Source organism: Pipistrellus kuhlii, unplaced genomic scaffold (assembly GCF_014108245.1).
Source record: "Pipistrellus kuhlii isolate mPipKuh1 unplaced genomic scaffold, mPipKuh1.p scaffold_m20_p_35, whole genome shotgun sequence".
In the NCBI taxonomy this organism is placed as follows: Eukaryota; Metazoa; Chordata; class Mammalia; order Chiroptera; family Vespertilionidae; genus Pipistrellus; species Pipistrellus kuhlii.
The window spans coordinates 4,383,130-4,401,790 of NW_023425535.1; the positions used below are offsets into that span (position 1 = coordinate 4,383,130).

At 39.7% G+C, this 18,661-nt stretch overlaps 1 protein-coding gene across 12 annotated transcripts in view; it reads left to right on the forward strand.

Moving 5' to 3' along the window:
* The window catches only part of WAPL (WAPL cohesin release factor), an 85,942-nt gene that overhangs the window by 41,916 nt on the left and 25,365 nt on the right, over positions 1-18,661 (forward strand). For 7 of the 12 annotated variants that reach the window (XR_006739571.1, XM_045570701.1, XM_045570705.1 and 4 more), the window contains 5 exons: positions 5,823-5,918; positions 9,082-9,234; positions 9,461-9,597; positions 11,611-11,722; positions 15,132-15,359. Coding sequence is in view for 11 of the 12 variants with exons in the window: in XM_045570701.1 (XP_045426657.1) it covers positions 5,823-5,918; positions 9,082-9,234; positions 9,461-9,597; positions 11,611-11,722; positions 15,132-15,359 (726 nt within the window). In the remaining variant the exon portion in view is untranslated. The remainder of the gene's footprint in view (positions 1-5,822; positions 5,919-9,081; positions 9,235-9,460; positions 9,598-11,610; positions 11,723-15,131; positions 15,360-18,661) is intronic. The other 5 variants (XM_045570703.1, XM_036461302.2, XM_036461303.2 and 2 more) reach the window with 3 other exon arrangements.

Consider the following 18,661-nt stretch of genomic DNA (forward strand, 5'->3'; position numbering starts at 1 on the left):
CGTTGTAGAATTTCCAGTCAGTCGACTTTCCTGTAGTTCTGGGTAATGTCCATTTTATATTTTAGTTGTATTTTATTGAAATTGTGTGCAGCTGCGGCTAGGTGTTTACCTGTGTAGCCATCTTGGATTCTCCTCTTTCCTCAGCTTCTAATACTCATCTTTTAAAATATATATCTTTAACAATTTTTTAAAAGGCCAAATCCAGATTTTCCTGTTTGAATTGCCACCAAAGTACCCCTCCGCTCCACACATCCATACACACACCATACATATTTGGCATTGCAGCTCTTGGTTTTGGCAGAACTTAGAGTGTGCTAATTGGTGTGATTCTGGTCTGATATTCGTGAGTGGGAACATCTGGATTAATTTATTTTTTAAATCTTCATTGAAAGATATGTTTACTGATTTGAAAGAGAGGGAGGGGATGGGAGGGGAGGGAAGAGGGGGCAGGGAGAGAAATATCAATGTGAGAGAGAAACAATCAGCTGTCTCCCATTAAACTTGCAACCTTTTGGTGTGCCCGACAATGTTCCAGCCAGCTGAACCACTTGGCCAGAGCAGGCTGGATTAATTCTGATCAGGTTACTGTATTTGTCCTCATTTAGTACATAGTCTTCTTTGAAAACTCGGGTACTAGCTGAAATCAGTTTGGCTCAGTGGTAGAGCGTTGGTCTGCGGACTGAAAGGTCCCAGGTTCGATTCCAGTCAGGGGCATGTACATTGGTTGCGGGCACATCCCCGGTGGGGGGTGTGCAAGAGGCAGCTGGTCGGTGTTTCTCTCTACCGATGTTTTTAGCTCTCTATCTCTCTCCCTCCTCTCTGTAAAAACTCAATAAAATATATTTAAAAAAAAAAATGAAAACTCGGGTACTGTTTTAAAAGTTCATATGACTTAAAGGCAGTTATTCTAATTTTTTTCCCTTTTGGGAACCAGTTTAATGAAGGATAGCATAATACTGTCATTTCTTCTTAGCATCTTAGCTTTTCATGAAGGAACTTTTCTTTCCTCTGCTTTATAATTGTGACTCAACACACCATTCTGTTTAACCATAGCCTTGGCATTATAATTGTAAAAACAGATTTTTATCCATTATCTTGATAGAAACTGGATTCTCTCTTATGAATATATTATTCCTTCATAGGCCTGTTTTTGGCATATTTTTTCTTCACTGTAATAATGTGTTACATTTGAGGTTCTCTTTATTTGTTGTTGTGATAATTGAATAGTAAAGAATAATATATTTAAGATCACTAGAACTGAACTGTATATTAAAATGATTTCAATCTTAGAATATTCCTAAAGAGCTTTCTACTTAATTTATTCTAAATAAACAATTCACAGATATTTTAACAGAGAAAAGTTGAGGAATCTGGTTAATATGACATGTCTGCTTCACAAACCAGAATAAAATTAACAAGATTAAAGATGAGCCTGGTGGTGCAGTCAGAATGATCCAGATAAAACTTAGCTAGGTTGCTAAATGGTATGGTAAGGATGACTTTCATTTTCCATGAAAAGTTGGTTATATTTTTTGCAGATACTGTACACAGTCACTTTTACTGAGTGACATTAGCATGTGATGTCGTGTTGTATAATTTTCAGATACAAATCATTTCAGTGTATGTGAATTATATCATTTTGGAATCATTTGAAGACCTCAAAGTCAGTCATTGTCATGCACTTTGGTTCCTCTCCCCACAGTGTGTAATAATTACATTCAGATGTTGTTTATCTCACTAATTTTTAGAAAGCAGGGTGTATCTTCATTTCCTCCTCCTTCCTATAGTAAACCCTATTAATAAACCCAAGTTTAAAAAAATACTTTTATTGATTTAAAGAGGAAGGAGAGAGAGGGAGAGAGATGGGGGTGAGGGGAAGATAGATATCAGTAATAATTGAGAATCGTTAATCTGCTGCCTTCTGTTCGCCCCATACTGAGAATTGAACCTGCAACCTGGGCATGTGACCTCCTAGGTATACGTCAATGCTCAACTACTGTGCCACACCAGGGTTGAATGTGTCCTTTTAATATAAAATTTTCAGTTATTATCTACATAGCTAGTTTTCAAGGGCTTTTTGAAAAATCTTTCATTATGGTTAAAACCACAACATGAGATATGCCCTCTTAAGAAACTCTTAATATACCATACAGTATTACCCTGTTTCCCCGAAAACAAGACAGTGTCTTATATTAATTTTTGCTCCCAAAGATGCGCTAGATCTTATTTTCAGGGGATGTCTTATTTTTCCATGAAGAAGAATACGGTACACATTTATTGTTAAATGAAAATAAAGGAAATTTATTACCTGTATACAGTACGGTAGTACGGTTGTTGTCAACACAAACCAGACAAACTGTGAATCCTACAGTATCAAGAATTTACTCATTTATTCAGTGACAATCATGTCATTTCATTCATTCATTCATTCATTCATTCACTCATTCATGTTTAAATATATGTTTTTATTGATTTTTAGAGAGAGAAAGGGAGAGAGAAAAAGAAATGTCAATGTGAGGGAAACATCGACCAATTGCCTTCCATATGTGCCCCAACCAGTGATTGAGCCTGCAACCTTTTTGATGCTAAGGACGACACTCCTACTAACTGAGCTGAAATCAGTGAGTTTTAAAAGGAAAGTTTTTGAGTTTTGAAGTACCTATTCTTTCCACAGGTCAGTGGTTTGTGTATTAGAGGTTGTTTAAACGAGTAGCATATTATATGGTGGATGCTTGAGTGCCTATGTTGTTGTGTCTCAAGAAGCCTAGTTAAGTCATTGTGTGAGTACATAAACTGCTTTTTAGATTATCAAAGCACCATCACTTTATACAAACATGTTACATAAGAATAATTGGTCTGTTTATAAATGAGAGACTTTCTACTTGATGTAAGTTTCATAGTAGAATTTCTTTTAACATTAAGATTTTTTAACACATTTAAAAATATATATATTTTATTGATTTTTCACATAGAGGAAGGGAGAGAGATAGAGTTAGAAACATCGATAAGAGAGAGTCATTGATCAGCTGCCTCTTGCACACCCCCTACTGGGGATATGCCCGCAATCAAGGTACATGCCCTTGACCGGAATCAAACCCGGGACCCTTTAGTCCCCAAGCCGACGCTCTATCCATTGAGCCAAACCGGTCTCGGCAGATCTTCTAACACATTTAATATGTGAATCAATTTAAGCTTTATCTTTTAAAAACCAGTTGTTGCCCTGGCTAGTGTGGCTCAGTTGGTTGGGCATTGTCCTGAGCACTGAACGGTTGCCGGCTTGCTTCCCAGTCATGGTTCATGTCCAGATGACTCAGTTCTCCATAGGGAACATGTAGTAGGAGGCAGCAGATCATCCTCTCCTTTCCCCTTTCTCTCTTAAAAAAAAAAAAAAAAACCCAAGAAAAAACTCTTAAAAAGCAGACAGTTCTTATGGAGTTTACACTGCAATCTTTTTTTTTTTTTTTATATTTAAAATATATATTTTATTGATTTTTTTTACAAAGAGGAAGAGAGAGGGATAGAGAGAATCATCGATCAGCTGCCTCTTGCACATCTCATACTGGGGATGTGCCCACAACCAAGGTACATGCCCTTGACCGGAATTGAACCCAGGACCTTTTGGTCCGCAGGCTGACGCTCTATCCACTGCGCCAAACCGGTTTTGGCTACACTGCAATCTTGATGTTATAACATGGTTAATTTGAAGATAATCCTACCTAATAAAAGAGTGCTGTAATATGCAAATTAACCACCACTCTGCTACAACCACCAGCCATGCCCATCAGCCAATCAGAGCAAGTATGCAAATAAATCCAACCAAGATGGCTACAGTCACAGAGAGCAGGAGGGAGGCTTGGGTTTCCCAGGCAACAGAAGAAGCCAAGCTTTCCACCTGCCCTAGCTGGCCTAAGCCTCCCTCAAGGCTACAAAGTTTCAATTACAGAAGGTAAACAAATCCAAACAGAAATGGAAACAGCCATGGAGTGAGCAGGAGGCTTGGCTCCACTCCAGGCTACAAAGTTCAAATTGTAGAATATAAATAAACCCCAGATACCAGGGCCTCCACTTGGGTCACCGGGGGCGTGTGGCCAGCCTGCAAACCACCACAGGCCCCTCACCCAGGCCGCCCCAAGCCCCAAGGGAACCTCCACTCTGATCCAGGACACCCTTCGGGGCAAACCAACTGGCCCCCACCCATGCACCAGGCCTCTATCCTAATAAAAGAGTAAGATGCAGATTGACCATCACTCCAACACACAATAGCTGCCCCCTTGTCAAAGATCCTGCCCGCATGTGGACACAAGATGGCTACCACAGGGGAGGGCAGTTGAGAGGGACCAGACCTGCAAGGGAGAGCAGTTGAGAGGGACCAGGCCTGTAGGGAAGGGCAGTTGGGAGGGACCCAGGCCTGCAAGGGCGGGCAGTTAAGGGCAAACATGCTGGCAGGGGAGCAGTTAGGTATCAATCAGGCTGACAGGAGAGTGGTTAGGGGGTGATCAGGCTGGCAGGCAGAAGTGGTTAGGGGCAATCAGGAAGGCAGGAAGGCAGGCAGTTGGGAGCCAGCAGTCCTGGGTTGTGAGAGGGATCCCAGATTGGAGAAGGTGCAGACTGGGCTGAGGGACACCACCATCCCCTTTCCCCCGCTGCATGAATTTCGTGCACTGGGCCTCTAGTATTTGTATAAAATGATAACTTTGTCTGATGCTTAATTTCAATTATGTTAGTTCATTGCAGCTTGTAAGGGAAGATGGGTAATATTTTTATGTAGATTTTTGGCCAATCTTGTATGTTTCTCCTCTTGTACTCTTATTTTTGTATTAGTACTATAAACACATAAATCATCATAATCCTTTAATCTCTAACGAAATTAAAACCACTTATTTGAAGGTTAAAGATCAAAATTTAACATTTATAAAGGATGAACAAAATGTTGGTCTTTAATCAGTTTCCTTTGGAATAATTGATATGTTCATTTTATACAGGTTTTATCCTTTGGATTTGATTATACAGGTTCACAGTTCTTTATTCTCAATTCTGAAATAAAGAATGTTAAACTGAAAGTTTTTTTTTCCTTGTTTATAGTAAATTGATTTGCCAGTAAAGTACCCTAAACTGAGTTGGGGCAATATCCTATTTAGTGTAAATATGTATAAATTTTGCAGTAGAAATCATGGATGTTATTACATAGTACTGCTTTAGACCTCTCTCTGTTTTTATACCAGGCGTATGTACAATATTTACCTTTATAAAATTTGAAAACTTTTGAATGATGGCACTCATCTGACCCTGAGTTTCACTTAAATGAATATAGGCCTTTATCACTTATCCTGTCCCATTTCTATGGTTGGAAGAATGTGGGGCATGAATCAGTAGCATGAGGAATAAAGAACATATTGAATTAATTACATTGATTAATAAGTTAGCACAAGCCTGACAAGAGGTTTACTTCTCCTTGTCTTGATTGTTAATTTGCATATTTTCATTTTATTAGGTAGGATTATCTTGATTGTTAATAGTTGTCCTCTAGAGCACTGATGATCAGTTTCATGGGAGAATGTCACAGTGACTCCATGTCTGCCATAGGCATGGGTACATAGTGGGAATATGAGCTAGATACTGTTTATCTGCTCAAAGGCAGTGGTTGCCAACCAGTAGTCCGTGGACCACTGATTGTCCGTGAGGTCCAAAAAGTTGGTGACAGCTGGTCTAGGGTATATGTTTATGCATTTAAATTATTCATTATGACTTTTATTTTATGAAATAAGACAGTTTCATAAGGATGCAAAATATGGAAACAGTTGACCTTTTTCTCATTTCTATAGTCTCCTACAAAAGCTGTGTATAATGCCAGACATTGGAACCATCCAGACTCAGAAGAACTACCTGGGCCACCAGTAGTAAAACCTCAGAGTGTTGCAGTAAGTGAACTGTACTTTTTAATTTCATATTTGTTTATTTGTTATCTTTATTCATAATTTGCATGTCTCTGACTTTCCTCTTTACCAGTTTATTTTGAACTTCTTAACTAAAATTAGTGGCTTCCTAATAAAAATTTAGTTTAATTCATTGGAAAAGTGAGGATTGTGGATGGGATTACAGAAATTTGGGTCTTACCACGTTATAAATAAAAGCCTTAATTTTTTTTTTTTTTACTTCGGACCCACATTTGTGGAATTACTAGAGGCCTGGTGCACAAAATTCGTGCACAGGTGTGGTCCCTAGGCCTGGTCAACAATCAAAGTGTGAGCATCCGGCGTGGAAGGGCAGGTCCCAGCTAACCTCTGGGCACTAGGCAGCACCTGCCCCAACCCCTGCACACCCACCTCCCCCTGAGTCATGAGCCCCCCAGCCCAGCTCCCTCATCACCTGGGAGCCAGGTGGCTGTCCTGCTGCTGCTGGTTGCTGTCTGCAGGGTGATTGGGCCCCGTTTGAACCGCTTTTGGCTTGGCGCCGCCCACTTAACTGCTCTACCATCCTGCGCTCATTAGGACCCTTCGGGGCCGGCAATGCCAGCGTGGCATTGCCTACGCCCACCATGTTCCATGCCACACCCTTGTGGCCAGCGCACGTCATAGCAAGCTGTTGAACTCCCAGTCAAACTCTCGGTCAAGTGGACATTTTGCATTTTAGGCTTTTATTGTATAGGATAGTGTTCCATTTTAAAGGGCAAATTAGTCTGTCATTGAAATTTGTATTTAGAATTGTGTTATACATTATATCCTACATAGATGATAAAGTGGCTTTGAGTGGTTAATTCATTTTTTAGAGAACTTTTCCTGCATTCCAGTAATTCAATTCAGAACACATTTGAAAAACATTCTTATCAAATAAATTTATTCAGAATAACTGCTAGGACTATATACAGTAATATTTCTAGATCAGTGGTTTCCAACAGAGGGGCAGTTTGATTTTTAAGGGAGCAATTTAAGAATGAGTTATTAATAGTGAATTTTTTGCATTTTTTATGATTCTAGGGGCCTCATATACAGGATATAAATATATATTATGGCATTTATGCATTTCAGTTCTCTATTGTTTTGAAACTTGATTTTTTTTTATATCACTTCATATTATTATTATTATTATTATTATTATTTTAACAATTTCTTTGTGATTTCTTCCTCAGTACTTTAATCCTTTCATTCTTTTATTTTTCTCTTTCATTGATGCCAGGTTCTTTGAAAGTGTGTTTTGACCAAGTTAATGACATTTTAGGCTTCCCCCAGGTGTATAGGAGTTCACTTTTTGAATAACAAGAATTCTATGTTACAAGGGCATCAGGAATTTAGAGATGCTTAGATGGGCATGGCTGTTGTAGATAACGGTAACTCCTCAGGCATCTGGAGTTATCAAGGAGTGAGTTCTTTTTTGTTTTTAAGGAGTGAGTTTTTTATAACAACAAAAGTTAGATCTTTGTAAAATATAATGTATAATTAGTTCTCTATCTTCTTAAGTTGAATACATTAAACTTCTTTTAGTAGCATAATATCATCATTGTACGTATTAGTAATTATATGCTATGCCCTTACTTTAGCTATTTATTTCTACCCTGAAGTACAGTTTTCTGTTCTTAAAAATTCTTTTGTCTATCGGTTGTAGTTTTTCTATCCCATCCCTAGCTTCTTATCAATACTGCTTATATATGGAATTGTGGTTCTTTATTCTTTCTAATAGTCCTAAAAACAAAATAGCAAATTGTGTGAAATCTTGCCAAAACCGGTTTGGCTCAGTGGATAGAGCGTCAGCCTGTGGACTGAATGGTCCCTGGTTCGATTCCTGTCAAGGTCATGTACCTTGGCTGCGGGCACATCCCTGGTCGATGTTTCTCTCTCATTGACGTTTCTAACTCTCTTTCCCTCTTCCTTCCTCTCTGTAAAAATCAATAAATATAAAATAAAATAAAAAAATTGTGTGAAATCTCAGTTTAAGAAAGCAGTGGGAATTCCTGAGTGGTTCTTTTGTAAGTAAAACACATTATTAATTTTACCTTGTAGTAAATGGAATTTTTAAATGTCCCTTATGACCTTTCAGAGGCCGCTTCCCATCTTTTTTTCATAAGCTACATTTGCTAGATAGAGGACATTTTACTATTTTTATGTGTGTGTATATACTAAAGGCCCGGTGGACGAAATTTGTGCAGGGGGTGAGGGGTCCCTCAGCCCAGCCTGCACCCTCTCCAATCAGGGATCCCTCAAGAGATGTCCGACTGTGGAATCGGGCCTAAATGGGCAATTGGACATCCCTCTCATAATCCAGGACTGCTGGCTCCTAAGTACTTGCCTGCCTGCCTTCCTGATTGCCCCTGACCCCCTAACCACTCCCCTGCCAGCCTGGATGCTGCCTAACTGCTCCCCTTCCAGCCTGTTTGCTCCTAATTGCCATCCCCTGCAGGTCTGGTCACCCCTATCTACCCTCCCCTGCAGGCCTGGTCCCCCCCAACTGCTCTCCTCTGCAGGCCTGTGCCTGCCCCCCCAAACTGCCCTTCCCTGCATGCACAGTCACCCCCAACTTCCCTCTGCTGGCCTGGTGCTCACTTTGTTTCCAGATAGGGGCAGGATCTTTGACCACGTGGGGGCAGCTATTGTGTGTTGGAGTGATGGTCAATCTGCAGCTTACTCTCTTATTAGATAGGATAGAGGCCTGGTGCACAGATGGGGGCCAGCTGGTTTGCCCTGGAGGATGTTCCGGATCAGTGTGGTGGTTCCCTTGGAGCAGGGGTCAGCCTGGGCAAGGGGCCTGTGGTGGTTTGCAGGCTGGCCTCGCCCCCCTGGCCACCCAAGCGAGGCCCTGGTATCTGGGGTTTATTTATCTTATACAATTGAAACTTTGTAGCCTTGAGTGGAGGCCTAGGTTGGCAGGTGGAAAGCGTGGCTTCCTCCATTGTCTGGGTAACCCAATCTCCCTCCTGCTATCTGTGGCTGTAGCCATCTTGGTTGTGTTTATTTGTATATTCGCTCCTTATTGGTGGTGGGTGTTGTTGGAGGGCGTGGTTTATGGGTGTAGTGGAGTGATGGTTAATTTGCATATTACTCTTTTATTAGATAGAATATTTTTTAGAGTAACTAATACCCTTTTTAATAGGTGAGGCTGTCTTCAAAGGAACCAAATCAAAAAGATGATGGAGTTTTTAAGGCTCCTGCACCACCACCCAAAGTGATAAAAACTGTGACAATACCTACTCAGCCCTACCAAGATATAGTTACCGCACTAAAATGCAGAAAAGAAGACAAAGAAGTAAGAAGTCCTGTCATTTTCCTATGTATGGATAGGTTTTTGTGTCTAACATTTAGCAATTTAGTGTCTTGAACAAATACAGTACACTGATACAGCTGAGTCATGAACTTACCTTGTCCTAGTACTACCAGTGTTTTAAAAGCAACTGTCAGTGCAGCAAGCCTTTACATTTAACTAAATATACCAATTCACAGTTACAAAAGAGTTGGACTTATTTTCTTGGCAGTTATATACAGTTGTTCAGCACGTGAAGCACTTCAATGATGTGGTGGAATTTGGTGAAAATCAAGAGTTCACTGATGACATAGAGTATTTGTTAAGTGGCTTAAAGAGCACTCAGCCTCTAAACACACGTTGCCTTAGGTAAGCTCTTTCTTTTACTTTTGAAAATTGTATACATGCTACATAGCCCATTAAAGTTTTTCAAATGGATGGAGCTAAACATTTGTGATCTTGTTATCATGGATATAGTTTATAGTCAGTGATGATAATGTTAAAATGTGATTGGTTTCTTATAAGGGATTTTATTCTATAGAGGAAGGAAAGTTGGATGTTTATATATTTTTAGCATAATCTAGACTTCAATTTCCAGATTCTTGAAAGTGTTATGCCAAAGAAGCCCTACGTTCTTTTACAGCCCAATGTTTTAAATGTGCAAGTAGAAAATTTGATAAATTCAAGCATCTTTTAATTTGGATAGTCTGCATACTATACTAGAGGCCCAGTGCACGGATTCATGCACTGTTGGGGTCCCTCAACCTGGCCTGTATCCTCTCGTAATCCAGGACCCCTCGGGCGATGTAGTAGTGCAAGAAATGGCAGGACCGAGCCTGGGCCAGGTGCCACACCATTCCCACTGCACCTGCCACTGCTTGGTAGCATTGCTGTGGAGGCGGGAGAGGCTTGCGCCACCGCAGCTGCCCTTGCCAGCCGTGAGCCCAGTGTCTGGCACCCGTCAGTCAGCTGAGTGGCACTCCCACTGTGGGAGTGCACTGACCACCAGGGAACAGCTCCTGCATTAGGCATCTGTCCCCTGGTGGTCAGTGCATGTCATAGCGACTTGAGTGGTCACTTAGGCTTTTATATATATATACAATATATCTGTGTGTGTATGTGTATATATGTATGTATGTATATGTGTATATATGTATGTATGTATATGTGTGTATATGTGTGTATATGTGTGTATATATGTGTGTATATATGTATATACTAGAGGCCCAGTGCACAGGGCTCAGCCTGGCCTGTGTCCTCTCACCATGCAAGACTTCCCAGGGTTTGGGCCTAAGCTGGAACTCCAACATCCCTCTCACAGTCCGGGGCTTTCGCAGTCCAGGGCCCCTTGCTTCTTACTGCCCACCTGCCTCAGAGGCAGGAGAGGCTCACATCACCTCTGCTGTGCTCACCAGCCATGAGCCCGGCTTCTGGTTGAGGTGCAGGGATGCGAGGGCGTGTGGCTTCTAAGCACTGACCCCGCCCACTGGTGGGGAGGCCTGATCCGGAACCAGGCTGGTTGGGGGAGGGGCTGTGGGAGGTTGAGGAACCACGGTCACACACCCTTCCCTCCCGGCCCCCCTCTAAGCCCCCCCCCCCCTTTTCCCCCGGCACACACCTCTGCGGAGGCATGGTGCCAGGACCGGGCCCATGCTACTGACTCCATGAAGGGGCGAGACTGTGCAGCCCCCTCTCCCGACGCCTGCGGCACCGGACCTCCAGGTGGCTTCACCGGGGCCAGCCACAGGCACCCAGGACCCTGGGCAGCTTTGCCCAGGACCTGGCTTTGTCAGGAAGGACCTCTGAAATGATGTTTGGAAGACGTCTGGTCTATCCAATCTAGTTAGCATATTACCCTTTTATTTGTATAGACTAGAGGCCCACCTTTCATTTGTATAGACTGGTAGGGTACCTAGCAGCTGCTGGCTGCCGGCCAGTTACTCCCTTCTTCTGGCCGGCCTCGCCCCCTGGTCGAACTCCCAGATACCTCCCAGCTGAGGGGACAATTTGCATACTATGCTTTTATTATATAGGATTGAATATTTTGATTTGATTAATTATCCAGTCAATGAGAATATATTCAATCAAATATAAAATTCATGTATTAGAGGCATTATCAAAAGTAGCTAAAACTTTTTGCTTTTCATGGTAGTAAGTACTGTAAGAAGTAAGGATGATCATTTGTTATTTATATAGTTTAATATAACATATCTAATCACATATGTATTAGTAAATCTTTAATAATTTGGTTTGCCCATGCTTTTTATATTGTGATCTGTACGCTTTGACATCTCACCCCATGCCCTTGTTTTGGTACTGTGCAAACAAAATAGTAATGCACTAGCTATTTTTAGTCTCCCTAACTAGTCTATTTTCTTCTAGTGTTATTAGCTTGGCTACTAAATGTGCCATGCCCAGTTTTCGAATGCACCTGAGAGCACATGGAATGGTAGCAATGGTCTTTAAAACCTTGGATGATTCCCAGCACCATCAGGTATTTTTAAGTTTCTGGGTTTAAGAAGCATTATTTAAAAATTCTAGCCTGTTTAGTTATTGACAAATATATTTATGTATATTCAGATATAAATATTTCCTAAATGGGTTGAGTTTTATTTGCTAAATATAGAGTTTCATGCTAGAAGTTTTTGCTTAATCATTTAAGATTATTTTCTCAGGACATTTTTTCCTCTGGTCAGTTTGTACTGTTTACACTTATTCAAGCCCTCGCCTGTTTTGCTCAGTGGTTAGAGCATTGGCCTACCAACACTGGAGGGTCGCAGACTCTATTCTGGTCAGGGGCATGTACCTTGGTTGCAGGCCAGATCCTGAGACCCAGATGCCTGTAGGAGGCTACCAATGGATGTCTCTTTCACATTGATGTTTCTCTCTCCCTTTCTCCTTCTCTCCCTCTCCTCCCCTCCCCTCCCCCCAAGAATTAATGGGGGGAAAATATCCTCCGGTGAAGATTAACAAAAATAAAACATTATCATAGCATACTGGATACCCCATCTCAAACAATTCAGTTCTCTGTCAAGTTGTTCACAGAAAAAATGTCTCAGCTGTCAACCAAACTTTGGTTTTCAACCTGACAACCCTTTCAGGCTGCTGCCACAGAATGACAAAAAGTGTCTCTCAGGCAACAAAGGAGAGAATGCTTTTGTTGCTGGCAAAATCAAACCAATGATTAGCACAATTTTAAAACAAAGGCCATCACAATTCCTAATATTGTTAAAGGTATGAAAGAAACAATGATCACAGACAATTGAAGAAGTAGAAAAATTTGTTGGTTTGGCAAAATGAAAAATGAAAAGCAGTTAGTCGTTTTGGCAGTAGCATATAAACAAGCAAAGATTCATACAGACCTGAAAGACATTCCTGGACCGAATGCTAAAAGTGATTCGTTTAAGGTGGTTCAATAAATTTAAAAAAAGAAGTGTTGCTCAAGCCGGTTTTGCTTAATGGATAAAGCATCGGCCTGAAGACTGAAGGGTCCTAGGTTTGATTCCGGTCAAGGGCAAGAACTGCTAGGGCTTATGCAGGAAGCAACCAAGTGTTGTTGTTCTCTCACACTGATATTTCTTTCTGTCTTTCCCTCTCTCTTCCACTCTCTGTAAAAATCAATGAAAAAATATCCTCGGATGTGAGGATTAAAAAAAAAAATTACTATTATTTATAAATTAAACAGTACATTAGCCATCACTGTATATAAGAAAGGTTAAAGCAGGGAATCATTTGTTTCTAATGAAAAAAATAAAGATTCATTTTTCAAACAAATCACTTTTAAAATAGCCTTCCGGAACGAATTAAGTTTGAAAACCAAGTTCCAATGTATTTAATTCTATAAACATTGATTTCTTCTAACCAGAAAGTGCTAGAAAAAAATATTTTACTAATCTTTGATATCAGTAGCATGACAAAAAAAAGGTTTTGAACTTTTTAAAAAAGCATTTTGTCTATATGTTGAATTGGGACATAACTCATTGTGAAAAAGAATTCCTCATTTTCATTTTGACTTTGACATTTCCTTTTAAAAATATGTGATAAAGTTAGGTTTAACATTTCTTAAATTAAAAAATAATCATTGCTAATTATTATTGATAGTGGTATTTTTGAGATAACTTTATTATATATTTTTGTTCAGGGAAATTATGTTTCAAATGCAAATAAGGGAGACACTCTGAGTCTGAAACTGAAAGCATTGTACTTATCCCTCTGTGAGGATAACTCCATTACCAAATTGTAGCAGATAAAGAATGAGTAGGAAGAGAAAAGACCTGTTAATTTGTTTTGTTACGCAGTTATTAGGGGCCCAGCGCACAAATTTGTGCACCTTGAAAGGAACTGTCTCTGCCCATCCTCCACACCCCTGCCTAGCCTCTAGTGCCCTATCGGCCAACAGCCCCACTCCTGCCACCACTGCTCCTACGCGCTGACGGTACCGGCCCTGCTCCTATCCACTGACAGCACAGAGCAATTGGGGCAGGTGCCAGTGGCAGCTGCTGCCCCAATTGCCCTTCAGAACAAGGGGAGATGGAGAAGCCCTCAGAGGCGATTGGGGCTGACAGCCACCGCAATTGAGGTTGGCAGCCAGTGCTAGCGAGATCAGTGTTGGCAGTGGGTGCAAGGGCCAGGCAGGAGCAAAGAATTTTCAGTAACCACCAGAGGATCTCCTTAATGACAGCGACTGGCACTCTGCTTTGGTCTGGCACCTCAGCTCACCTGCTCCACCATCCCTCAGTGGCCAATGTCCATCATGCTCTGTGCACGCCCTCTGGTGGTCAGTGCACATCATAGCGACAGGTTCACCATTCTGTTTGCATATTAAGGTTTTAGATAGATAGATAGATAGATAGATAGATAGATAGATAGATAAGAGGACCAAAGTATTGATTTGTGTGTTCTTGAGGGCATTGGACTCCCAAAACCTATACTGTGTCATCCTAATATCCAAAATTAATTTTTTTGTGTAAGGATTTAATTAGTCACTTAGTCTGAAATCTCTTTGCTTTGGGGGATTTAAAGTTTAAATGTTTACATAGTTAATTGTGTTTTTATGTATTGAAATAAGTGTAATACAATATATCTTATATATTGAAATAATGCTGACCTAAACTATATCCCTTTCATTACTTACAGGTTTTAGTACCTATTATAAGTGAAGTGTGCCAGCTACCTGATTTGAATGATTTTGAGAACACATGATTTTATTTTTAAATACTTGGTTCAGCCAGACCTAATTGGTTTATTTCAAAGAAATGAGTCTAAATGTGTTTATTAGGGCATTTTAGTTTTACATATTGACACAAATGCGGTTGCATTTATTTTACAGAAAAACATAGCTAAATTTCTGATACAGGTTTTAAAACACATTATTCACTTTAAAAAAATGTTTTTATAGAATTTTAGAGAGAGGGGGGAAGGGTGAGAAGTAGATAGAAACATTATGACTTCCAACTGAGGATTGAGCTCAAAATGCCTGGCATGTTGGCTGACCGGGAATCTAACCAGTGACCTCTTTGGTTCCTGGGTTGATGATCAACCACTGAGCATCTGGGCACAGATTATTGATTTTACTTATTGAAATCTGTTTGTTGAAATTTGACTTTATTTAATCATAAAGAATGATAGTGAAGTGAGCTGAAAAATGTACTGTAAACTTTTTATTAAATATAGAATAGCTAAAGAAATATGTACTTTCACTTATATTCTTGCTTTGGACCATTCGTGTAGGGAGGTCTTCAGAAAGCACAACTTGATGCAGCATTACTTTATTTATTTAATTCACATTTCTATAGAATATTTTAATGGATGGGGGTTCCACCATGTGAATAAATGTCAAAATAATCTTATTTCCTGAAATTGCCAGTAATTGATTACTTTCTTTTTCTTTTTGTCCATTGAAGAATCTGTCCCTTTGTACAGCTGCCCTCATGTACATATTGAGTAGAGATCGTTTGAACATGGATCTTGATAGAGCTAGTCTAGACCTAATGATTCGACTTTTAGAACTGGAACAAGATGCTTCTTCAGCTAAGCTACTGAATGAAAAAGACATGAACAAAATCAAGGAAAAAATTCGCAGGCTCTGTGAAACTGTACACAACAAGCATCTTGATCTAGAAAATATAACGGTGGGTTCCTTTCTTCTTTCCATTATAAAAAGAAAATTACTTCCAGAAAGTTTTTGGACACAGCAAGTGTGTGACTTTGGACAAATCATTTAGCTTCTTGGTTTATAATACAGCAGATTTTCTGAAGGTATAGTTCTGAGCATAGTTCTGTTCCCTGCCTGAAATTCCTAAACTATATATTTTTTTTACCAGTAAAATTTTTATTGCATTTTGCCTAATTTTTTTCTCTTTTTAAATTCTTTATTTAAAATTTTACATATGTCGTCTCCTTTTTTCCCCCTTGACCTCTCCCCGTCCGCTCCCATTGCCCAGCACATTCTTTTCTCAATTTTTTAAAAAATATATTTTTATTGATTTCAGAGAGGAAGGGAGGGGGGGGAGAGAGAGAAATATCCATGATGAGAGAGAATCATGGATCGGCTGCCTCCTATATGCCCCACACTGGGGACTGAGCCTGCAACCAGACATGTGTCCTGACCTGGAATCGAACCCTATCCTGCTAGTTCATAGGTCAATGCTCAACCACTGAGCCACACCAGTTGGGGTCGATTTTTTTTTTTTTTTTTTTTTTTTAATGTAAAAATAACTTTTAAGCTATTAGGAATTTGAATAAGGAATTTGAATACTTATTCTCTGTGGGTTTTAGGAATAAGAATTCAGAGATTGCCAAAACCAGTTTGGCTCAGTGGATAGAGCGTCGGCCTGCGGATTGAAAGGTCCCAGGTTCAATTCTGGTCAAGGGCATGTACCATGGTTTGCGGGCAAATCCCCAGTGGGATGTGTGCAAGAGACGGTTGATTGATTGTCTCTCATCGATGTTTCTAATTCTCTTCCTCTCTCTAAAAAATCAATAAAAAATATATATTTTTAAAGAGATTTACAAGGTCATTTTCTTCTCAGAGATTTTTACAAGGTCATTTTCTTTTTCTTTTCTTTTTTTTAATGTTTTTATTTTTTATTATTTTGTTGTTAATTCTCACCAAGGATATTTTTTCATTGATTTTTAGGGAGAGTGGAAGAGAGAGGGAAAGACAGAAAGAGAAACATCGGTGTAAGAAAAACACATTCCTTGGTTGCCTCCTGCATGAGCCCTCACCAGGGCCAGTTCCGGGGAGGAGCTTGCAACCAAGGTATGTGCCTTTGACCGGAATTGAACCCGGGACCCTGTGATCCACAGGCTGACACTCTATCCACTGAGCCAAACCGGCTAGAGCTGCAAGGTCATTTTCTTTTCTTTTTTTTCTTTTTAAAATATATTTTAATTGATTTGTTACAGAGAGGAAGGGAGAGAGATAGAGAGCTAGAAACTTCGATGAGAGAGGGAAACCAATCAGCTGCCTTTTGCACGCCCCCTACCGGGGATGTGCCCGCAACCAATGTACATGCCCCGATCGGAATCGAACCTGGGACCTTTCAGACCTCAGACCAACGCTCTACCATTGAGCCAAACCGGTTTCGGCACCAGATCATTTCCAATGAGCATTCACTCATTCTAGAGTTTCAGGGTGTCCCATTAACTGCTACACTTATGCTCAACACACATTTCCAAGTTTATTTATTTTTATTTTATTTATTTATTTTTAATATATTTTATTGATTTTGTACAGAGAGGAAGGGAGAGAGAGAGTTAGAAACATCGATGAGAGAGAGTCATCGATCAGCTGCCTCTTGCACACCCCCTACTGGGGATCTGCCCACAACCAAGGTACATGCCCTTGACCAGAATCGAACCCGGGACCCTTCAGTCCCCAAGCCGATGCTCTATCCATTGAGCCAAACCGGTCCCGGCCATATTTCCAAGTTTAAAATGCCTGTTGCTTTTGGTTAATTCCAGTTTTTGTGGGTTTTTTTTTTTTTTTTATCTGTCTTTTACTTGTATAATCAATAATCCTCCTCAAGATTATCAGGCTAGTAGAAAATAATTCGACTTGTCATTTTGAAAAAATAAAATTACTTCTTTATATGTAACTTGACTTTTAGGTATTTTCAACATCAAAACTATATAAATAATATTGTTTTTTTCCCCCAACTGCTTAGTAAACTGAAGACTGCAGCAATTGCCTCAGACATTGTTGAGCTAGCTATGACTTAGGGATATTGCTCTATTTTGTGAAGGTAGAGTATGGAATTTGAATAAAGTGGGGGTTGATAGGAAAAGCAAGTTAACATTAAATGGCGGGACATAAAATTGACATGTACTACTAAAGAGCACTTTCATGTATTAAAGTTGGACAAAGAATTGTTTTATGCTCAGATAGTGGATAAAAAATCCCTCTACCTCACCAAACTATTTTTATACTACTTGTAAAATGTATTCGTAATTTTTATTGGTTTTTTATATTTTCATAATATATACAAATTTTTAATCAAATAAAGAATAAATTTGAGCCTATAATTTTTATTTGCTGCATACATGTATGTGTTTGTTCTATCTCCCATATTATTCAATATTCTTTCCAGATATTTGATGTTAAATGACATGATTAACTTGTTTATTGATTTTCCTCCATGGTTTGTTGAATTTGTTGAATTTATTAGGGTGGTAAATACCAGCATAATAATTTTCTTATATTGTGTTAACTAGTTTACTCACATGATTAAAACCAGAACAGAATTGCTAATTTTTGAATGTCTTTGCTTCTCTCTTAATATCTGTTTGTCTTAAATCTTAAGTAGATATTCTTTGTACATTTACTGTCTCCCTGTGCATAATTTTTGTTTGTTTTATTAATTGCTTAATTTCTTCCTCGAAATATACTGCTATTCCTGATGTGCCCTATAGGACTCTCTTTCACGGCCTGCGTAGAAAGAGTTCCAATTCAGGGTTCAGGTTCTGGAGAAGGGCCGCACACAAATGAAGAGACTTGAAGAAATTCAATTTGGCGATTTGGGGGGCCAGGCGGTAGTCCAACTCTAGTGGGAGAACTACTACTGCTCTGGCCCTGCCATCCCCTTTTATTGAGGCTTTGGGGAAGACATCTTAAGCAACATAAACAGAAATTTACATGTAGCCCTTAGGCAGGAAATAATAGAAACTTGTAGATTCTGCTTCAGCTAACAAAATCTCAACTAAAGGTTAGAGCAATTAAGGTTGTTGACCAGCCTTCCTGGCTTCCTGTCAGTATCTCTTTTTCAGTGAAACTGATTTGGTTTCCAGCAGTGCCCTGGAAAAATAATTTAAAATATTAATTTTATAATGTTTTCAGGTATAATTTAAATAACAGAGCTAACAGTAGCTGAATATAATATTCTGATTAATGATTTGGCTGTGCTTTAACTCTGAGGACTATTTCCGTTTTCAA